This window comes from Dreissena polymorpha, chromosome 5 (genome assembly GCF_020536995.1).
Source record: "Dreissena polymorpha isolate Duluth1 chromosome 5, UMN_Dpol_1.0, whole genome shotgun sequence".
NCBI classification, from domain to species: domain Eukaryota; kingdom Metazoa; phylum Mollusca; class Bivalvia; order Myida; family Dreissenidae; genus Dreissena; species Dreissena polymorpha.
Window position 1 is genome coordinate 22,745,068 of NC_068359.1, and position 24,598 is coordinate 22,769,665.

The following is a 24,598-nucleotide window of genomic DNA, read 5'->3' on the forward strand; positions in this document are numbered from 1 at the left end:
GGCATAAAAAGGGAGGAATTCAGCTGAAAGGAGGAGAAAGTACAACCCTCAATACAGTCTGTGATACCTTAAACCATGAAAGCAATATTTACCTCATCAGCATTTGTTGTTGCTGCATCTGCTGCTGTACATACTGCTGAAGGAACTGCTGATGGTCCGCCACTGCCTGGCCTGGGTCCTGCCACTGCTGCTGTTGCTGCTGCTGAGGTTGTTGCTGCTGTGGTTGTTGTTGATGTTGTTGTGGTGGGGATTCAGTGGCAGGAGAAATATTATTCTGGAAAACATATGAGTTGCGTTCTGATAAAACTGGGCATAATGCATGTGCGTACAGTGTCCTCCCAGATTAGCCTGTGCAATCCACACAGGCTAATCAGGGATGACACTTTCCGCTTTTATGGTATTTTTAGTTTCAAGGAAGTCCCTCCTTACCGAAAATCAAGTTTAGGCGGAAAGTGTCATCCGTGATTAGCCTGTACTGACTGCACAGGCTAATCTGGGACGACACTTTATGCACATGCATTAAGCCCAGTTTTCTCAGAACGCGGCTGATATGCATTTTTTTTTTTTTTTTTTGCACTTTGTTACCAACAAATAACTGAAGGGGCAATAAGTCAGCCAGATGTTTCTTATATTATCTTTCACAATGCTATCAAATTGGTGCATTTTCCGTCAGTTACCTGACGTATTGAGCCCCTATCTGGGAAAACTGGGCAAATTGTATTTCAGTTTTAACTGGTTGTCTCAGATTGACCTGTGTATCACGTAGTGCTGCAACAATACGCCAAAAACCGTATTGCAATATATTGTCAGTTCAAAAACCCGTATTGCAATATATCGCAATATATTGCTAACTTGTACCAGAATTATAACTTCCAAATTACCCGATAAACCCGTACATTCCAGTTTTATAGCAAATTCTGGTAAATATTTACTATAAATGTGCTCAAGAATTACAAGAAACACAAACATTTGCAAATTAGCTTACGTATCAAATACATTTTGGCATTTGTTACTATAAAGATGTGATGAAATCACGTCCAACCGGGGCGTTTTTTTTCCCCACTGAACACACGTAAATCGCCTAATGTGATGTTCCCGCTTTTATAAAACACAAAATACACCCATACATTCCATGAGACGTTCTACATGTCTGCATAATTTTCGCGCGCTTTTTATTGAGACAAAGGATAAAGCACTTTTTATTTGACGCTAGAATTTTGTATTGTCGCGTTAGCATTAAAATTTGGAAGCGTGTTTCCAAAATTCGGATTACCCCGGTACAAATTTAATAATGCTCAATTCAGAATTGAACGAAATATTTACACTTGTGTGCAATTAATTCAACGATAATCTGTTCAGAAGCATCGAACAAATGCTCCCATGAAACAACGCTACTCCGTATTAAACACTTTTTAGAATGCTTTTTTTACGTAAAAATTTATTTACACCGCTTTGTTTTGTTTACCTTGATATCATTATTTCGGATGGCTTTTCTGGATGAAATGTGAATAATTTTTTTCTAAAATGTTCGTACCGGTATGATGAAAATTGTATCGCAATACAATATGCGGATTGCGTATTGCGATATATACCGATATACCGGTATATTGTTGCAGCACTAGTATTACGCAGAGTAAGGCTAGTAAGGGACACCATTTTCCACTCTCATGGAATTTTTCGTTTAAACATGGTCTCATCTTCACAAAAAAACCAGTCTAGACAGGAAGTGTCTATCCTTCTTAGCCTGTGCAAACTGAACAGGCCAATCTAGATGACACTTTACGCAAATGAATTAAGGCTTGTTTTCCCTGGCCCAGGCTTTTGTTAATATGTGGAATTTCTGTCAGATACCTGATGTAATGACCTAGAGCACATATTGGAAGTTCGTTTATTCAGGTAGTTACAGAGGTATATGTAAACTTTAACATTTGCTTTGTACATATAAAAAACAGTAGTGCAATCTACAACTCACGAAATTATCAGCAGTTACCTTTTAGTATGACACAGAAAACACAATTCAACCTCTTATAAACATACATTTATAAATACTTATAAACATTAACCTGACTTGAACAACAGAAATTGGCATATTGTTGTTAAATTGCAGCTCAGGGACATTGACATTCATCAGTTAACGTTATTAAATGTGAAAATAAAATTGAAGCTCCACCTTCCAGCCATATATTCTGTTGATTTTAACATTTGTAGTTCAATAGAATGCTGAACACCTCTACTTCATTCTTCTGAATAATTCACAGTTTGTATTGTAGTGATCCTCCTTAGCAAATTGTAACTGCTTTGGTAAAAAGAATGCTTTTGGGGTGATCCCCGTTATTAAATAGTACTAACATCATTTAAAAGAGATCACATCAAAATACACTAAATACACATTTGAATAACTTAATAGTGTTTTCAAATTATAAATAAATTTAGCAAGTTGAATTACCATGAGAGGTGGAGGCATTTGGCCAGGCAGGAAAGGGACACGACCCCATCGCTTTATTAGCTCCCCTGAAACAGATTGTTATTGAAGTATTGTGGCAACAGTGGTTTTTTGGTATGATGCTGGGCCCATATTAACCAATTCTTAGACTTACGACAGAAAATAAAGAAAATTCTTAAAACTGTAATATTCGTATTCTATGCCACAGTTCAATATTTAATGGAGTTTACTGGATCCAACTTCACCATTCTTTATTTAGATCAATTTATTAATTACATAAGCAACATTTAAAGTGATATTATGGTCATTTTTCACTGTTGATTGAGCTGAACAGAATTAACAGGTCAAAAGAATTAGTTAAAATGTGGTAACTAACCAATTATCTATAACAACTCATCTTGCTACCAGTTGTTTATAAAAAAAAATATATTTTTTTCGATATTTTACATGACTCACCCAGTCCTCTAAGCTGAAATGATCCGTAAAACAAAATTGTGTCTTTGTTTCGTATGAACAAATCTGCATGAAAACTACATTTAGACTCACATCGTACATCGAATAATTTCCGTCGTCAGTTGTCAAAACGGAAGTACGGTTGATATTCAAATGGATTATTTTTTCATTCCTGGATATTGTTTTAGTATGTTGATGTTGCATTAACAAATATAAGTGTATATGAAGTGAAAACAACAAAAATAAACAACAGTTGCGATAGACACCTAAATACTGTTAGATGCCCATAATATCACTTTAAGCCTGTATATATTCAAGGGCTGAACACATAGTTTTAAGTCTATTCTTTATTCTTAAGTCTAAGAAATGGTTAGTGAATACGAGCCCTGGTCTAGAAATTGGAAGGACCATGTTCGAATCCCACTGAGACCACTGGAAATTCTCTGCGAAAAAATGTATCCCATGCTTCCTCCTCTCCGCCCTAGAGTGTAAATGGGTACCTGTGCAGAAAATAAGCCAATATGCCGTGGTTTCATACTGCGCCAAGTTTTAACGAACAACTTTTATCCCCGTATTCTGGGAGTTAACGTGAAAGGGGCTGAAGATGTCAATTATACCAATATCAGTCTAAATCCATCCTTCAAAATTTTCTCTTTATTATTGGCAGATTTCACCCCTGATGCTTCATACACCATACATCTTTAAACATTCAAAATGTATGACTACTTTTAAACTCCAGGTAGACTGGTTTTCCCTCAACCATATATCATATATGACAACTACAAACAAAAATAACATAGATGTAAACGCACAAAACAAGCAAGAAACTTCATAGATTGAGTGCAGTAAAAGTTTCAACCGGGTGTTTTGTAATCAGTTTTAAACAGCAACTTAAGCGCAACTAGGCTATGATTGTCAATGCTGTACTTACTTAAGAGAGAAATCACTTCTATGATGTACCTATTTAAGAGAGAGAACACTTCCATGATGTCTTAACCTAAGGGAGAGAACACTTCCATGATGTCCTTACCTAAGGGAGATAACACTTCCATGTTGCCTTTACCTAAGGGAGATAAAACTTAAATGACATACATACCTGATGTACTTACCTAAGGGAAAGAACACTTAAATGATGTACTTACCTAGGGGAGAGAACACTTCATCACAGCCTCTTCGGACTTGCAAATTCATTGTAAAATACCCAGCACTAAACCATTCCGCCATCTCTGTTGATGCAAACGGACCTGTGAGGAAACGATGGAGAAGCGTTATTTCATAGGTTTCTTGTTGGTACATTTAATATGACCAGTTGGGACTTACAAACGAAGGATTGAGCAAGCCAAATATTATGGGGGCTATAGTGTGCCAATGCAAACAATTGAAACGGATTGTCTGTGTTTACATCACTCGTTTTCTCAAACAGGAAATATATGAAAACATATGGAAAATGAAAACGAGAATATTGGAAGAGCCTTTTAAATATTCGTTAATGATCAGACATTTTTTTAGGTTTTGTGGATTATATGTTTTATTCTAGAAAATACCAAAACATTTGCACCCAGGATGCTTTTTTGTTATAAGATAATTATGCACCACATATACTATCAATATATAATTGTTTTGTTTGTCTTGTCTATCAAGTATATTGTGTCTATCAAGCATAATACATCAACTTGTAGTCAGTAACGTCTGTCTTTCCAGATACTCAGAGCAATTCATAAATTTGTTAGATAAATGTTTGAACCATATTCTTCATCTTAATGTCTTAAATCTTGTCTAGGAAAGTTTAGCTGTGTTCACCACCATTACAAGGGGTCCTTAAAATAAGCATAAAATAATAATTCATAATGTATATGGCACATTTTTGCTTACTATGAAACCATTATTAATTGACGAATTCAGGATCCTAACAAACAATTATGTCCCATATTTTAACATATTAAGACTGAATTACAAAAGGAATGAGGCTCTAAAATCCAACGTAATCCAGGCATACATACTCCGTCTGTTTCGTACTCAAGATAAATCCGGTTCTGACACAAAAGGGTGTAGATTACACAGTGTACTTAACTGACATGTGGCATTGCTCTAAAACGTGAGTGCAGTACAGCTGTAACGACAGCGTTGACTTCGTTTAGGTAGAATAGTAATGATTAGCGCTAATTGTTAACTAGAAATGGCGCGGCAGAGGCCGACGTGTATCCCCACGCCGCATGTTTGACCCAGGGGCGCCCCAGGGTTGGTAATGGGGCCATACATAGCTGAGATTGACCGTAATGTCATAAGAGAGGTTCAGTATCAATTTGAAGTGAATCAGTGCAGAAATAAGGAAATTATAGTAAAAGGATATTATGGGTGGGCATGGCCTATGTTGGCCGGGTGTGTAATGGGGCCATGCATAGTTGAGATTAACCGTATTGTCATAAGAGAGGTTCAGTATCAATTTGAAGGGAATCGTTGTAGAAAAGAAGAAATTATAGTAAAATAACCTTAAAAAATGAGTAAAATTCTCTGATCTGCCCCACTCCAACCTCCATAACTTTTGACCCAGGGGTCAGATCAAAATCCCAAATAGTGCAGGGTCGCTCATATGCTCATAGCTACCATGTGTGTAAGTTTCAAGGTTCTAGTGCCAATAGTGTAGGAGGAGATAGTGGCCAGGACGAACAAACGGACAGACGGACGGCGGAGATAACCACAATATCTCCACGCTTTTCAAAGAGCGTGGGGGTAAAAACAATTTTGAGTGGGTGTGGCCTATTATGGGCGGGGCGCCCCAGGGTTGGCTATGGGGCCATACATAGTTGAGATTGACTGAATTGTCATAAGAGAGGTCCAGTATCAATTTGAAGTAAATCAGTGTAGAATGAAGAAATTATAGTAAAAGGCAATTTTGGGTGGGCATGGCCTATGTGGCCGGGGCGCTCCAGGATTGGTAATGTTGCCATGCATAGTTGAGATTGACTGTATTGTCATCAAAGAGGTTCAGTATTAATTTGAAGTGAATCGGTGTAGAAATGAAGAAATTATAGTAAAAGGCACTTTTGGGTGGGCGTGGCCTATGTGGGCGGGGCGCCCCAGGGTTGGTAATGGGGCGATGCATAGTTGAGATTAACTGTATTGTCATAAGAGAGGTTCAGTATCAATTTGAAGTGAATCGGTGTAGAAATGAAGAAATTATAGTAAAAGGCACTTTTGGGTGGGCGTGGCCTATGTGGGCGGGGCACCCCAGGGTTGGTAATGGGGCAATGCATAGTTGAGATTAACTGTATTGTCATAAGAGAGGTTCAGTATCAATTTGAAGTGAATCGGTGTAGAAATGAAGAAATTATAGTAAAAGGCAATTTTAGGTGGGCGTGGCCTATGTGGGCATGGCCTATGTGGGCGGGGCGCCCAAGGGTTGGTAATGGGGCCAGGCATAGCTGAGATTGACCGTATTGTCATAAAAGAGGTTCAGTATTAATTTGAAGTGAATCGGTGTAGAAATGAAGAAATTATAGAAAAATGCAATTTTGGGTGGGCGTGGCCAATGTGGGCGTGGCCTATGTGGGCAGGGTGCCCTTGGGTTGGTAATGGGGCCATGCATAGCTGAGATTGACCGTATTGTCATAAGAGAGGTTCAGTATCAATTTGAAGTGAATCGGTGTAGAAATGAAGAAATTATAGTAAAAGGCAATTTTGGGTGGGCGTGGCCTATGTGGGCGGGGCACCCCAGGGTTGGTTATAGGGCCATGCATAGTTGAGATTAACTATATTGTCATAAGAGAGGTTCAGTATCAATTTGAAGTGAATCTGTGTAGAAATGAAGAAATTATAGTAAAAGGCAATTTTAGGTGGGCGTGGCCTATGTGGGCATGGCCTATGTGGCCGGGGCACCCCAGGGTAGGTAATGGGGCCATGCATAGTTGAGATTGACCGTATTGTCATAAAAGAGGCTCAGTATCAATTTGAAGTAAATCGGTGCAGATATGAAGAAGTTAATGTAAAATAACATAAAAAATGAGTGAAAATCTCTGACCTAGCACCGCCCCAACCACCATAACTTTTGACCCAGGGGTCAGATCAAAATTCCGTCACTGTCACCATCGCACATATGCTCATAGCTACCATGTATGTAAGTTTCAAGGTTCTAGTGCTAATAGTGTAGGAAGAGCAGGTGGCCAGGACGGACGGATAGTCGCACATCACCACAATATCCCCACTTTTTCTCCGAAAAACGTGGGTTAACAACTTTATTACCCATTGTGTATATTGTGTTTTTCAGTGTTGTTGCAGATAATACAGCCTCCTCACAGCGGATCCGGAGCAAAGACAATAAACAAAATTAAAAGATGATGATGTGTGATCAACACCTGACTTATATACATTCTCCGAATTGATAATAACTAGAAATGGCGCGGCCGAGGCAGACGCGTATTCCCACTCCGCATGTTTGACCCAGGGGCGCCCCATGGTTGGTAATGGGTCCATGCATTGTTGAGATTGACTGTATTGTCATAAGAGAAGTTCAGTATCAATTAGAAGTGAATCGGTGTGGAAATGAAGAAATTATAGTAAAAGACAATTTTGGGTGGGTGTGGCCTATTATGGGCGGGGCGCCCCAGGGTTGGTAAAGGGGCCATACATAGTTGAGATTGACCTTATTGTCATAAGAGATGTTCAGTATCAGTTTGAAGTAAATAGGTGTAGAAATGAAGAAATTATAGAAAACAGCAATTTAGGGTGGGCGTGGCCTATGTGGGTGGGGTGCCCCAGGGTTGGAAATGGCGCCATGCATAATTGAGATTAAATGTATTGTCATAAAAGAGGTTCAGTATCAATTTGAAGTAAATCGGTGTAGAAATGAAGATATTATAGTAAAAGGCAATTTTGGGTGGGCGGGGCGCCCCAGGGTTGGTAATGGGGCCATGCATAGTTGAGATTAACTGTATTGTCATTAGAGAGGTTCAGTATCAATTTGAAATGAATCAATGTAGAAATGAAGAAATTATAGTAAAAGGCAATTTTGGGTGGGGTGGCCTATGTGGGTGTGGCTTATTATGGGCTGGGCGCCCCAGGGTTGTTAATGGGGCCATACATAGTTGAGATTGACCGTATTGTCATAAGAGAAGTTCAGTATCAATTAGAAGTGAATCGGTGTAGAAAGGAAGAAATTATAGTAAGACAATTTCGGGTGGGTGTGGCCTTTTATGGGCAGGGCTCCCCAGGGTTGGAAATGGGGCCTTACATAGTTGAGATTGACTGTATTGTCATGAGAGATGTTCAGCAACAATTTGAAGTAAATCAGTGTAGAAATGAAGAAATTATAGTAAAAGGCAATTTTGGGTGGGCGTGGCCTATGTGAACGGGGTGCCCCAGGGTTGGTAATGGTGCCATGCATAGTTGAGATTACCTGTATTGTCATAAAAGATGTTCAGTATCAATTTAAAGTGAATCGGTGTAGAAATGAAGAAATTATAGTAAAAGGCAATTTTGGGTGGGCGTGGCCTATGTGGGTGGGGCGCCCCAGGGTTGGTAATGGGGCCATGCATAGTTGAGATTAACTGTATTGTCATAAGAGAGGTTCAGTATCAATTTGAAGTGAATAGGTGTAGAAATGAAGAAATTATAGTAAAAGGCAATTTTGGGTGGGCGCGGCCTATGTGGGCGGGGCGCCCCATGGATGGTAATGGGGCCATGCATAGCTGAGATTGACTGTATTGTCATAAGAGAGGTTCAGTATCAATTTGAAGTGAATCGGTGTAGAAATGAAGAAATTATAGTAAAAGGCAATTTTGGGTGGGCGTGGCCTATGTTGGCGGGGTGCCCTAGGGTTGGTAATGTGGCCATTCATAGCTGAGATTGACCCGTATTGTCATAAGAGAGGTTCAGTATCAATTTGAAGTGAATCGGTGTAGAAATGAAGAAATTATAGTAAAAAGCAATTTTGGGTGGGCGTGGCCGACGTGGCTGGGGCCCCCCATGGTTGGTAATGGGGCCATGCATAGTTGAGATTGACCTTAGTGTCAAAAGAGAGGCTCAGTATCAATTTGAAGTAAATCGGTGCAGAAATGAAGAAGTTAATGTAAAATAACATAAAAAAAATGAGTGAAAATCTGACCCGGTCCCGCCCCAACCCCCATAACTTTTGACCCAGGGGTCTGATCAAAATTCCGTCACTGTCACCGTCGCACATATGCTCATAGCTACCATGTATGTAAGTTTCAAGGTTCTAGTGCTAATAGTGTAGGAGGAGCAGGTGGCCAGGACGGTCGGACGGACGGACGGACAGACAGACAGACTCGCATCAATACAATATGCCCACTTTTTCTCCGAAAAACTTGGGGATAATAATTAATATAGAACATATTGATTTGTGTTTGGTTGTTTGCTACAAAAAAGGTGTAAAAATGGCTTGTGCTTCGTTTATGGGCTATCAATGATTTTAATCATCGACAGCTTTGACAAATTTTACGATACATGTTTCAAATCATTGTTACTTGTAGCAAATTGAAAACGTAACAGGTAAAGAGAAATTAGCAATTATGACGATTAGTTCCATCCAAACGTAGGGTAATTGTTTACTGAAATTCACTTTTATTTTTGCGCGATTTTCAGGAAATCCCCGGATTGCAAGTTTTTCGAATGACTGATAATGACGCAATAAAACATTGCTTTGTATCCTATTGCATTCAATCTAATTTAAACGCATACGTCCATTGGTTGTTTCAATTAAAGCTGAACCGTGCCCTATGAAACCACTGTCCCATAATGCACTGTTAATTCTACACTTCAGAAAATTATTGTTCTTAAAATGATCAAATATTTACGATGTAAAACTCTTGAAACTTTATTGAAAAATGACCAAATAGTTTGCTAACACTAATTTTAACCAATAATCTTCGCACCTTCTCTAGTTTGTGCCGATAAAGGTAAGATTGTCATTAGTTTGGCCATGATAATAAATGAATAAGACCAATTGGTAATTGGCTTCACTGTTTTGATACACTCGTTAACGGTTAATCGGTCCCACTAATCCGCTAATAATGATACACTAATGGGGGCTAATTACTGATCACCTGATAACAAAAGACAAGTATATTGACATGTCACAAACAGGCCCCAGCTCCTGAAGTGACTCTCAAGTGTCCTCCCTCTTTCCCCACTACGATTTATCGCAACCGCGATATATTTCGGACAAACAAATCTGATATTGACTGAAGCATATTTTTTTTTAATTTCAAAGTCAGGAATTGGCACATTTAAGTGCCTGACGAAAACGTCATTTTTATAAAAATGACGAAATTTCTTGTTGGTGAAAATAAATGGTTTCACAGTAGTTTAAATGACTTCAGTCCTTGCTGCAGAGATGTTATATAATGGTTAAGCTTAAAACCAATATTGATATGTGCAAGTTGGGCACACATTTAAATTTCAGCCTTGTTTTTTTTGTTGAATGAGCCAAGAAGTTTTCCATGATCAAGGTATTCAAAAAGAACCTGTGAGTAGGATTCTTTTAGTTTGTTTTAATAACATTTTTGCTGTTTTCTACAGTATTTCAGATATTTTTACAGGGCAGTCAGTTAACCTACTAGCACTTTTCCTGGGTAAGCTGGTGTACCAGTTCTACTGCTGTGTTGCCAGTTCTAAGTCAGGGCCTGGTGTACCAGTTCTACTGCTGTGTTGCCAGTTCTAAGTCAGGGCCTGGTGTACCAGTCCTACTGCTGTGTTGCCAGTTCTAAGTCAGGGCCTGGTGTACCAGTTCTACTGTTGTGTTGCCAGTTCTAAGTCAGGGCCTGGTGTACCAGTTCTACTGCTGTGTTGCCAGTTCTAAGTCAGGGCCTGGAGTACCAGTTCTACTGCTGTGTTGCCAGTTCTAAGTCAGGGCCTGGTGTACCAGTTCTACTGCTGTGTTGCCAGTTCTAAGTCAGGGCCTGGTGTACCAGTTCTACTGCTGTGTTGCCAGTTCTAAGTCAGGGCCTGGTGTACCAGTTCTACTGTTGTGTTGCCAGTTCTAAGTCAGGGCCTGGTGTACCAGTTCTACTGTTGTGTTGCCAGTTCTAAGTCAGGGCCTGGTGTACCAGTTCTACTGTTGTGTTGCCAGTTCTAAGTCAGGGCCTGGTGTACCAGTTCTACTGTTGTGTTGCCAGTTCTAAGTCAGGGCCTGGTGTACCAGTTCTACTGTTGTGTTGCCAGTTCTAAGTCAGGGCCTGGTGTACCAGTTCTACTGCTGTGTTGCCAGTTCTAAGTCAGGGCCTGGTGTACCAGTTCTACTGTTGTGTTGCCAGTTCTAAGTCAGGGCCTGGTGTACCAGTTCTACTGTTGTGTTGCCAGTTCTAAGTCAGGGCCTGGTGTACCAGTTCTACTGCTGTGTTGCCAGTTCTAAGTCAGGGCCTGGTGTACCAGTTCTACTGTTGTGTTGCCAGTTCTAAGTCAGGGCCTGGTGTACCAGTTCTACTGCTGTGTTGCCAGTTCTAAGTTAGGGCCTTGTGTACCAGTTCTACTGCTGTGTTGCCAGTTCTAAGTCAGGGCTTTTTTTTCTTCTTTAGCAAGGGCCTAATATAGGCCACTTTCCCCAAGAGAAAGGCCCTTCCCCTAAGAGAATTTCTTTAAAATTATGCAATTTTCCCCTAATTTCAAGCTTACTTGGGGAAATTTCTTCCCCTTTTTCAGTTCGGTCAATATTTTTTCCCCCAAAATAGAAGGCCAGACCCTTTTCCAAAATCAACAAGAGATGTGTTTGTCAGAAACCCAATGCCCCCTACTGCGCCATATATTTGACCTTTGACCTTGAAGGATGACCTTGACCTTACACCACTCAAAATGTGCAGCTCCATGAGATACACATGCATGCCAAATATCAAGTTGCTATCTTCAATATTGCAAAAGTTATGACCAAGGTTAAAGTTTTGGGAGAGAATGACAGACAGACAGACACATACAATGACAGACAGGTCAAATACAATATACCCTCAATCATTCGATCCAGGGGCATAAAAACAAAAGCCCTGTAAGTACCCATACTGCCAATAAGTGACACTGTCCTGTTTGAATCAGCAGCAAGGGGGAGAATGACCTTAGACAAACTTTCATGATCAATCAATTATTTTGTTATGAAAACATGCCAGGAATGCAAACTGTGATCCATGGATGAACAAGAGATGTGTTCAGTCAGAAACACAATGCCCCCTACTGCGCCGCTTTGAAATAAAATTTCTATTTATCATTTGGCAGGTATAGAAATCATCTCCCTTTAAAGCTTATTACTTCCCTTGGATTTTGTCCAATCCAACCGGGGGGGGGGGGTCTGTAGGCAGTCAAAATTACCAAGTCAGACAACACTGACAACCAAGGCCTGTGGTTTATCAAAGAGATCATAGCCAGAGTTCATCATGTACCTATAGACAAAAGTCCAGAGGTATGTAATGAACCCTACCATTCACAAATTAGTACAGTTAAGAAATAATAATTATATCATTTAAAAACAAGAGATGTGTTTGTCAGAAACACAATGCCCCCTAATGCGCCGTTTTGATTATTTTTTTACCTTTGACCTTGAAGGATGACCTTGACCTTGCACCACTCAAAATGTGCAGCTCCATGAGATACACATGCATGCCAAATATCAAGTTGCTATGTTCAATATTTCAAAAACTAATTGCAAAACTTTACTGTAAGGTTAAAGTTTTGGGACAGAATGACAGAGTGACAGAATGACGGAATGACAGACAGACAGACAGACAGACAGACAGACAGACAGACAGACCAAAAACAATATACCCCCGATCATTCGATCCCAGGGCATAAAAAACATTCAACAATTTGTGTGGTAAGGCAAGGTATGGAACCTGCAATACTAGGGATTTGTAGTCCACTTAGCCTAGCTGACTGCCATGGTAACCATAGTGACCTACCTTGCAAGTCTCTCTGAGGGTCTCTGTAGAACCACTTGTAATGTTCATAGTCCGGCCATGACTAAGACAGCCTAGCTTACTGCCATGGTAACCATGGTAGCCTTCTTCACAAGTCTCCCTGAGGGGTCTCTATAGAACCACTTGTTGTAATGTTCATGGTCTGGCCATAAGCTAGCCAGCCTAGCTGACTGCCATGGTAACCATGGTAACCTACCTTGCAAGTCTCCCTGAGGGTCTCTATAGAACCACTTGTTGTAATGTTCATGGTCCGGCGGCAGGGCACTGCGACGCTCCTCCTCCTCCTAGTATAAACAAGAGCCATGTTAACATGGCCATCCCCGCCGTAATATGTTTGCTTGTATGAGAACATTAATTTTGTTTTAGAGTGTAGAACAATATTTATAAAACATGGCACCTGTGTCATCTGTGACAAAACAGATACAAATTTACTATGAAAGTAAATAAAGGGAGATAATATAAAAACTACATATTCTAAGTTTAAAGTAAATCCATTGAATAGATTTCGAGTAATGCTCCACACAAAAATTAACTTTGAAAATAAATAAAGGGAGATAATTCAAAAACTAATGCAGAAAGAGTTATGGTTCTTAGTCAATGCACTTCTCCTACATGCCATCTGTTGATATTTTAAGTTTCAAGTAAATACCCTTAGTAGATTTAGATTTATGCTCTGGACAAAAATTTACTTTGAAATTATATAAAGGGGGATAATTCAGAAACTAAGGTAGATAGAGTTATGGTTCTTGGTCACTGCACTTCTCTAGTTGCCATCTGTTTTTATTCTAATTTTAAAGTAAATCCATTGCATAGATTTGGAGTTATGCTCCGGACAAAAAATTACTTTAAATTAAATATAAAAGGGAGATAATTAAAAAACTAAGGTAGATAAGAGTTATGGTTCTTGGTCACTGCACTTCTCCTACTTAACATCTGTTTATATTCTAAGTTTAAAGTAAATTGAATTGATTTGGAGTTATGCTCCAGACAAAAATTTACTTTGAAATTAAATAAAGGGAGATAATTCAAAACCTAAGGTAGATAGAGTTCAAGTACTTAGTCACTGCACTTCTACTTGCCATCTGTTTATATTTCAAAACTTAAAACTTAACATCATGCACACCAAAATTGGCAGGATAATTGTATAAACCTTATGATAAACACATGATAAAGTATCAAGCATCGACACAGTCTAACCCTGTTGCTTTAAGCCAAACACCTGTTACAAAACAAATACGCTGAATAATTTTAACATCATATTCAGCACGAAAATTTAATAAAACTATTTGAGTGGGCCAATGGAAGTTCACACCCCTATCAAGTAATCATTCTCTTGAACACACAAGGAACTTAATAAATAAATCATTAAAAAACTGCAATGTCTACCTCTGTAATAGTTATTCCTGCCACCATATTTTCTACTTTCTCTTGAAGCTGATTCAATGCTTCCACCTCTGAATTAATTTTCTCTTTCTTCTTGTTTGTTTGCCCACCAGTGTTTGCAACACTGGCAGCTTTGTTAACAGCACTTTCTGGTTTTGCATCACTAGCACCTAAAGCAGCAGCACTTTTAGTTGTTTTTGCCACTGTTGTTTTATCACATTTTTCACCGGAATTATCAGTCTTAGCTGCCTTATCATTCTCCTTCTTTTGCTCGTCTTTTTTAATTGAGGTCGCGTTTTTATCGGTGGGTTCTTTGTCGATTTTCTCCGGTGGCGTTTTTTGCGGTGGGACCATTTCAACTTTTGGGACTGGTTTGGGCGAGGGCTGCGTTGAAGCACTGTTTTTGACTGGTTGTTTTTTGTCATCACCGCTTGACAAATGTTTATTATCACCAGATTGAGCAATTTTTGACTTTGGCGGAGGAGTGGCAAGGGGAGAGTCGTCCGTGTCCGTTTTCACGTCGGGCTTTTCAATGGGTTTCTTGTTTCGATTGTCAAGTGCTTCCTTCATCCCCTGACTGGCAGCCCCCTTAGGATTGACATCTTTAAGCTGAATTTACAGAAAGATTTATTCAGTAACAAGGCTTACGTCCTACGATAAAAGTGTCCAGTGTTTTTCCCACCACCTTGGGAATGGGGAGGGGCCCTTTAGGTTGGGAAAAATCGTCTCATTTTGAGTAAAATTGGGAAAATGTGTATCTTTGTTTTTCTTTTGCTTACAGCAAAACAAAATGCTATACAAATTTAAATACATGTATGTACAACATGATACTTAATAAGGTTCAATTCATAGAGGTGGAAAGTTTAAATGTTTCAATTATTACAAACAAATAATTTTTTTTTTTTTGTAACCTTCAATTTGGAATTTTGGGCAGTCATTTAGGAAAAATAAACACTTTTTGAGATTGGGAATGGGGCTAAAATTCTTCCCTAAATTTATCTAAAAAACAAGAGATGTCACCATAGGATGACATATGCCCCCTATAAACGCATTGATAGAAGTTTTTTATGAGCATTTTTCGAAACCTAAACGCAGATTTCGAAACCTAAACGCGGACCCTAAGTTCAAGGTCAAGGTCACAGGGGTCAAAATTTTTAAGTGTTGGAAAGGCCTTGTCCATATACACATGCATACCAAATTTGAAGGTTATATCTCAAGGGACATAGAAGTTATGAGCATTTTTCGAAACCTAAATAATAAGTGTGACGGACAGTGTGATCACTATATGCCCTCCTTTGGGGGCATAATAAGCTGATGTCTCTTCCCCAAGTTCTCTGAATAGCAAAAACTGTGGATGCTGATCCAAGTAAGAAGCATTTCCCTTTTTACCCTTTTCAATAATAAAACCTTAATAACACTTGTAAAGGATTTTGTTTCTGAAGAGATATGCACAGAAGAGCTCAAATAATTGGAGAGTAAACAACAAAACTGTTGTTAAAGATTTATCAGATGCTTAACATCTTTGTGACGGATATAATATCGCCCTCATGGCACAAAAAGGTACCATGTGACATTGAAATTAATAGGCATATGGTACCTTGTTGCAGCAATGAAGTGATATTGTCCCACTCAAAGATCACAGTGTTGAGCAAAACATATAGGCGTTGTTTATCAGCTAGATGTCTGTTGGTAACATGTCAAGCCAATTGACAATTATGCTAGTAATCATTTAACAAGCTGGACCATGAGCATATTTGACCTTTGGCCTGACCTTGACCTTTTCCCCAAAAAGTGAAACACATTCTCCACATGGCAAACATTTGTGATTAAATTGTTATAAAATTGAAGCATGAATAATAAAGTTACCCTCAAGACAAGTATTAACAAGTTGTTTTATGGCAAAGTTACGTTTGACCTTCAAGTTTGACTTTGAGCTTGAGTTTGGGAAAAAGATGTTACATGCAAAAACATCATCTTTTCATTGGGACATTTGAAGGAGGTTATTTAAATTACATTATGAATAATACAACCTACAAGATGCATTTGATCCAACTTTGACCATTGACCTTAATGTGTGTCCTTGCACTTTTAGGAAGGAGGCAGGTGCAATACATCACATGCTGTCAACTCAAGGTTGCCATTTGTAGTTAACTATTTTAAAATTTCATATAAGGGGACATGGGATCCTGGGCTCTAAGTGATATATATGAGCCGTGCTCTGTGCAAACAGGGCTTAATGCATATGTTTTAATGTCATCCCAGATTAGCCTGTTTAGCCAAATGAGAGATAACACTTTCTAGTTTCAGTAAAAACTGGATTTTCAATTACAAGCTATAAACGAACAAGAGATATGTTTGTCAGAAACACAATGCCCCCTACTGCATCGCTTTGATACATGTTTTTTTACCTTTGACCTTGAAGGATGACCTTGACCTTTCACCGCTCAAAATGTGCAGCTCCATGAGATACACATGCATGCCAAATATCAAATTGCTATGTGAAGGGACATAGAAGTTATGAGCATTTTTCGAAACCTAAACGTGAAACCTAAACGCAAAGTGTGACGGAAGGACAGTGTGACGGTCCGATCACTAAATGCCCTCATTCGGGGGCATAAAAATTCCCCAAAAAGTGGAATGTGACGTCCCTACAGTGTTTTTTTTCGTTCAAATTTGGGTCCGGTAGGGGGACCCATTCCCAAAGGGAAAAAAGTATATATTTTTCCAAAAAGAGACAAAAGAGACATAAAAATTCCAAACTGAAGTTTTCCAAAACGAAAATAAATAAAATAAGTCTTAACATTTAATTCATCTCAAATCCTTTTTATCATATGAACCTCAGTAAATATTATATTGTAATCACTTGCATTCTCAATTTTAGAGCAATAAATCAACAAAATTAATTTTCTAATTTTAATCCAAATGCAATTAAGTCCCAGCCCAAAGGAACCCGGTCCCATTTCCGAAATGGTGAGAGAAAAAAAACAATGCCCTGACTAGACTGAGCGGACTGCACAGGGTTATCAGTGAAGACACTTTACGCACATGCATCAAGCCTGTTTCAAACTAGGCTCAAATTATCTCCATACTATTCATCTACAGAAGTAGTTCACTCCCATCCAATAAAATGCATGGCATTACCCTCTCTCTGTTACTGTCAGGTGTGCCACCCCCTGACCTTGGGGACTCCAGCTCCTCTCTGTCTTCATATTCTCGTCTGAAACCCTGAACACAATAACAAATAATGCAACAGCTGTTTGCAGACAGAAAACAAGTCAATACTGTAAAATAATGATTAAAACAATCAGTTTACCATTTAAACATTATATCACCACATTTAATGCCAATTTTTTTTTTTAATTCTGTCATTAAAACAAAAAGTTTTGGTACATTTTTCCGAGATCTGTTCTATTACTACTAGGCTGCCTAGTATATTCTTATAAATATATATACTCATTCAAAGCCAATAATGGCTGATAATAGATCAACATCCTACCTAACAATTTTTAAATTATTTAAAATAAACAAATCAAGCCAAAATCCACTACAATAAATTTTTTATCATCACCCATGTACCACAAACCTTTCTATTAGGTGACACAAAAGCCCCGCTTGCATCAAATGTTCCGAGCTCGTCAGGGTCACCGTCAGTGCTCCACTCTGGAACCTCTTCCTCATCCCAGTTTTCCCCGCTTCGTTGGCGACTGTACTGCCTTGTGTATCCCCGCCCTGCTTGGTTGTAACCTGGGTCGTATCCCCTAGAAACAGATTTTTAAGAATAAGAACACATTTTACTGAATGCCCCTGAACATTACATATTTTATACTATATATATTTTATATATGTTTAACTACAAAACAAAACCCAACCATTTTAAACCCCACCTGTTATCATTCTAGGTGCCAATTATGTTGGTCCCCCATTTTAGAATCTGTCCCTATACTACCTATGCCCTACCTATTTTCCCTCCAAGAATCCCGCACGTTGACCCCGTTTATACACAACTGTGCTCAACCTTTTGTCCCTCAAAAAGCCTAATATAATGGTCCCTCACTTTTACTTCCTTCCTTACAGACCAAACCAACCCAGTGCCTCACCCGAAAACACCACTGTGCTCTTTATCCCACCTGTTGTCCTTCCAGGAGCCCCGTGTGTTGGTCCCCCACTTTGACTTCCCTTTCCTCCAATCCCGTACACCCCTGTGCCCCACCTGTTGTCCCACCAGGAGCCTCACGTGTTGGTCCCCCACTTTGACCCTCTTTCCTCCAATCCCATACACCCCTGTGCCCCATCTGTTGTCCCTCCAGGAGCCCTGTGTGTTGGTCCCCCACTTTGACCCCCTTTCCTCCAATCCCGTACACCCCTGTGCCCAACCTGTTGTCCCTCCACGAGCCTCACGTGTTGGTCCCCCACTTTGACCCCCTTTCCTCCAATCCCGTACACCCCTGTGCCCCACCTGTTGTCCCTCCAGGAGCCTCGTGTGTTGGTCCCCCACTTTGACCCAGACCCAGCCTTCCTCCAGTCCCCTCCCTCCTCCTCCTCCTCCTCTCTATCTCGCCAATTCTCACTGCTCAAGGACCGCTGGTACATCTTGTTTGGTGGCACCTCTGGGAATCGTGTCTGGTACGGTGCCCGTGGAAACCCTTAGGATCCCTAGAAATAACAACAGGGTTAAGAACCTGTTACCACTTACATATATAAACATAAATAATAAGCCCAATATCACATATAATATAAATTTATTTTTTATATTTATTTATATTGGATATGCATTTTAACTATGGATGGGAACTTACTGAGAATGATACACCAATATTCGTTGGTCATCATTGGAATATATAAAATATTCAATTTTAAAACTGTCCAGAGAAAAGCAATTTTCCTGATTGCAAGAAATAACAATATAAATAATATCATATGCAGTTTGGAAAAATAGGATAGAGTACTAATTTTAGAAAAATCCTTTTGATTATTATGTTCTTCATTTTATCTTTATTTTTGTAATTTCCACCTAAGACAAAGTTTTACATATCTTTTTTTTTGTTGGACATCAGGACCGCCAGTTACCGGCCATAAAACTTTTTATCGGAAATGACGGAGGTCTGACATCTTTCACATGGGTTAATTTAATGTATAGCAATTAAATTGATTGGCCATTTGAAGGAAATGCAAGTGGGTGGTCTCTGTTATCTAAATTAAGAGACGTTGAACTGTGAATAACATAACAATTACCGTAAAAGGTTGTGTATAAGGTGCACTTTTTTACCCCAAAATTTTATTTTAAAAACTTGATGCGCGTTATGCACAACTACAGCCATGCCAAGACATTTTTTCCCTGTCAGTTACCCAGTTGCGGTAATTCGTATCATTCTGTTTCCCGGTGTTTAAACTGTAACTATGTTAATAATAGTGTTATATTTACGATCTGAATAAGATGGACAAACATTATAAAGTTAACATAAATATTTTCTATCTTTTTCAGGTACGTACAGAGCATTGAAATCAAATAAATTAGAAGAAGAGAATAAAAAACAAGGAAGCCATTTTTATTGAAATGTTATTGTTTTCCCACAACATTATACCCTACTGTACTAGGGTTACACGATTTACAATCGTATGTCAGCAAGGTCTTTCCCAATATATTTATGATTATTTTTCTTGCTTTTCAAATGTGTTAATAAAATTGATGTTGTGTTTGTTTACACGTTTTCATACGTCTTGTCAAGATTGAGGATGTGGTTATCGAGCAATTTGCGTCACCTGTCAAGTTTTGTGTAGCTGGGCTATTATCAAAACATGCGAACCGGCAAACGGCTTCACACTTCCATTGTTTGTTTATCGCCGATTATGTCGTAATGGTGTTGAGAAGTTTGAGTCGTTAAAGTCTCCTGTCAATTATAGACACTCGAAAAGAAGGCATGATATCAGCAATGTAAATAAACGCGCAGTTGTGAATAAGTCATGCATGAATAACCACGTGAAAATACCAATCGATAATGTCAGTTTCTTAGTTATAACTAATCCATCTTTTATGTGTACATGTACTCCTCCACAATAAAACCGTGGACAGTTACTTCGGAGACATATGATGAAAACATTGATGGTATCCTCGTGGAAAGTGTGCATTTCATGCATAATTAATTTAAATCCAAACATTTATTTTTACGCATAATATGATTAAAAAAAAACACACAAACTAAATAATTGAAGCAATAAAAGAACACGGAAGATCGACAATGTAAATATAACGTTTTTGAGTTAGCCTGTGGTACGGAATTTTTCCCCCCGATTTTTTTGCTTCAAAAACTTTTTACCGATTTTTTAGCTTAAAAAAGAAGATGCGCGTTATACATAAATGCGCGTTATACACAGCGTTTTACGGTATCTTAATCAATAGATTAATAGATGACTTTAAACGATGTATTTACACCCATGTAAAGTCCACCATAAAACCAATACCCCTCTCCTTATACAATCCAATATGCAAAGTATCATCTTGTTCATTGATTGCAGGTGTTAACCAGACAATCACTTATACATGACAGTCGTCTGAACTCAACCAAAAATGTGACTTGCGCTTACAACTTTTTTGGAAGTTTCTTTGCATAAAAATCTAATATTCAAACATGACTTTTGGATTTGAATACTAAGCCAATTTTTTATATTCGGATATAATTCCCATCCCTATATGGGATATAATGTTCCCATCCCTAATTTTGACACGTTTGATGTCCATTAAAAAATCAAATTGAATAAGGACCTTTCTTAATTGATTCAAGTTTTAAAAGCTTCATTTTCTAACCCTTACATATTGATAAGCAGCAAACAGCATAAAACATGAACAAACTGCCGTTACTTGCAGGCTTTTCGAATTTTATGCTGGTTTCTTATAGCCATTTTCACTTTGCTTCTAAGCAGGACGGGGTTAATAAACTGAAAAAAGGCAGCACAAGTCTGCAAGCCCTTCACTGGTAGATTTAACCAGGGTGTCTCAGAATTTCAATTTTATATTGAGGTAACATTTTTTCAGTCTTAAGACATACATGCCATACGTCCCGGATTGTCCGGGACAGTCCCGGAAATGAAGAACTTGTCCCGCTGTCCCGGAAATCTGTCAAATGTCCCGGAATTTACAAAATCCATATATACATGTACCTTATCTTAGGCTTAACTGCACCTCGAATCTGTGTGATATCTGCAGCGTCTCCATGACAATGCCTACCCGAATAGGCAGACTACGCTACGTGTCAAAATCGATCAATTAACAGGGGTCCTGTTATCATATCGATTGTCTCACGTTCGCGGTCAAACTGAAAAGGCGGCATTGTTTAATGTGGTTGTTAATTGACTTTAATCTACTACGTCATTATTTCCCGCTGCGTAAGGGCAAAGGATAGTTGTTCACACATCTGAAGTCCAACATCGCTGATTAAAAAATTAAAAGCAGTTTATGTTCGCACGTTTAACCGACAAAGAAGTTGAGTAAAAAAGTAAGCATATGAAAACGTCATCCTGTCCGGATTTTAAGTTGACGATCTACTGGTACTGTTTTGTTGTATTTGTTTTAATGTGATTGGTTGTATGCATTGTGAATTGATTTGAGTTGACGATCTAACGGTACTGTATTGTTGTATTTTTTTATATATAATTGTTATAAATGAATAAAGGCGTATCAACAGCTACGCGTTACACACCGGTCTTAATAACAATAACGCAGTGACGTCACCATCTATGTTCAGAACGCTTACACTGAAAACACGTGGCTTGTATCTAGTAACGGAGGAATACAGACAAAACCCCTCCCGGATAAAAACCCTCCCGTCATTTTCATAGGGGGCGGACGAAAACCCTCCCATGAATAAACATGGGCGGACAAAAACCCTCCCATGAAAAAAATGGGGGAGGACAAAAACACTCCCATGAAAAAACGGGACCGGACAAAAACCCTCCCGTGAAATCTGAGCCACGAATTCAAGTACCAACGATTATTTTTGAATTTTTAATCCGAAATCGGTCATTTCCGAATGTCATTTCCGACATTTGTATTTATTTTGTAGTCGGTTATCCGAGACATTTATTTTTTGTAATAGTGCCTTCACTTCAGTAGGTAACATTACACTATATATTGACTAATTAAAATATTTCCGAATTGAAATGTTATTTTACACCCATTTGACGTCAATTATATATGTTTGAACTAAGATTTGTATTATTACTTAGTATGATAAGAACTACGATTTTCATGATTACTTAGTATGAATAATAGGGTGTTTAAATAAAATACATAAAATATCAAATTGTGCGCCGGCCAATGCATTAAGAACATCAAAGTCGTGTTTCTTTTTTATTCATCATCGCAAAATTAACAGAAGTGGACACAGGCTTCCCAAGACATTCCTTATTTCGTTTGTCTTAACGCAGCTTCATCGCTTCGACGTGAAACTGATCTCCCTCATGGTTGTGACTTGTGGTTAAGTTTATTGTCGTCATATTTATGTCCGTGACTACAGCGCCCTTACAAGTCTTTGCCGCGCGTTGAGAACATTCCCAGCGTATAGTCGATTTTGACGTTTTCTTCTTAGTGTAGACGGAGCCACTTGTGCGCGAGTCTTCACTTCCATTTTGGATGTATGCCTTTACACAAACAAATTGCTTTTTTATATGTATTTCAATCTAAATTTAAATTCACTTGTCTATAAATAGCCTCAGTTTTATGTTTTAATTGATGTTGTTATCACATTGGATTATCGGATATATATGCACATTAGAAAGCGGTATGTTTGCAGTTAATGGATACACATTTTCTTTCAATTTCACACCCCTGAAAACAAAATACACAATACACACAATGGGTAATTTTGTCGGATTAATGAATGCAACACTAAGTGTAAAATTTCTTTTACGGGAGGGTTTTTGTCCGTCTCCGTTTTTTCATGGGAGGGTTTTTTGTCCTCCCCCGTTTTTTTCATGGGAGGGTTTTTGTCCGCCCATGTTTATTCATGGGAGGGTTTTCGTCCGCCCCCTATGAAAATGACGGGAGGGTTTTTATCCGGGAGGGTTTTTGTCCGGCATTCAGTAACGGAAGTAGTAATGTTTAATTTGACGTTAATAGATCAAGTGTATTTCGGATAGGCTTTCGAACTTTTGCAATTAACGATGCGAAACAAAAAAAAACGTACCAAAAAATGCATATGTCTATAAATATCGCTACATTTCATGTCCCGGAAAATCGGCAAAAGTCCCGGACAATTTAACTCAATGTCCCGGAATTGGTCTGAAAAATTATGGCATGTATGCTTAAGAAGTTATAAAACAAGAATTCTGACTGGCTTGTTCAAACTGCGATTTCAATTACTTTATAATGGTAAAACATATCTCAACTAATTCAAGAAAATTAAACAAAGCAGTTAGCCATTCGAGTTAGCAATCTTATCTGAGTTACCTATCTTAACATTATGACACAGTTTTAATTTCGAACTTTCAATATTATGACCTGTGAAAAACCTGTTGTATGTGCAGTCTGCACAGAGCAATTGGAGACAGAACTTTCCACATAAACTGGATTTTGTGCTAAGAAGAGACTTCCTTTAAATGAAAATACCACATAAGCGAAAAGTGTTCTCCCTGATAATATTAGCCTGTGGGGACTGCATAGGCTAAATCAGGACAAAACTTAATTCCTAGAAAGCTGCTCATATTTTCTACACACCCCTCATCCCATGATCCGTCTGGTCGTTGCCTGGGGCGACCGAAGCCCCCAGGACCTCCATCATTCTCGTCATAGGACACGCCCCTCTGCATGAAGCCATCGCCCCGCCCACGACCTAGTAGTAAAACATAACCATCAGCATGTTTAATACTGCAAAATTAACCCTTTACCACTCCGATACACCCTTTGACATTTTTGAATTCCCTAGAGATCTAAATTAACATTTAATAGATCTTTCTTACTATATTTCAGTTTTAAAGGCTTCAAATACTGATCAGCAGCAAACAGCATGAAAACTGAACAGACTGAGAGTTACTCGCAGGCAGTTCTGCTTTTATGCTGGTTGCTTATAGCCATTTTAACTTTGCTTCTGAATGGTAAGGGTAAGAACAACTACTGGTACATTACATTTAATGTACTTGATTTTATCGTATACTCGTCCAACTTTACACACACACAATTTCAAACGGCAGCCTAAAAAGCAAAGGGCTGTTTAATATTATCTCTGAATTGATTGGAAAAGAAAGAATAAAAGACACTTATTTGCATACAAATTGTTGAACAGAATTTTTTTTATTTCTATTTAAGCACACAATCATAATGCTTTGGAAAAACGACAATACATGCTTAGAGATAATTTTATTCCATCAATTTCATGTGTGATATTATTATTAAAATGCCAGCATCAATAGACATCTT

At 38.6% G+C, this 24,598-nt stretch overlaps 1 protein-coding gene across 1 annotated transcript in view; it reads right to left on the reverse strand.

Annotated features, from left to right (window-relative positions):
• The window catches only part of LOC127831103 (GRB10-interacting GYF protein 2-like), a 61,429-nt gene that overhangs the window by 19,575 nt on the left and 17,256 nt on the right, over positions 1 to 24,598 (reverse strand). Inside the window, exons 6-15 of the mRNA XM_052356093.1 lie at positions 23,900 to 24,014; positions 18,819 to 18,843; positions 18,425 to 18,786; positions 17,774 to 17,948; positions 17,332 to 17,415; positions 14,194 to 14,799; positions 13,004 to 13,091; positions 4,039 to 4,140; positions 2,447 to 2,511; positions 93 to 274 (exon numbers count right to left, since the gene is read on the reverse strand). Coding sequence (XP_052212053.1) covers positions 93 to 274; positions 2,447 to 2,511; positions 4,039 to 4,140; positions 13,004 to 13,091; positions 14,194 to 14,799; positions 17,332 to 17,415; positions 17,774 to 17,948; positions 18,425 to 18,786; positions 18,819 to 18,843; positions 23,900 to 24,014 — 1,804 coding nt within the window. The remainder of the gene's footprint in view (positions 1 to 92; positions 275 to 2,446; positions 2,512 to 4,038; positions 4,141 to 13,003; positions 13,092 to 14,193; positions 14,800 to 17,331; positions 17,416 to 17,773; positions 17,949 to 18,424; positions 18,787 to 18,818; positions 18,844 to 23,899; positions 24,015 to 24,598) is intronic.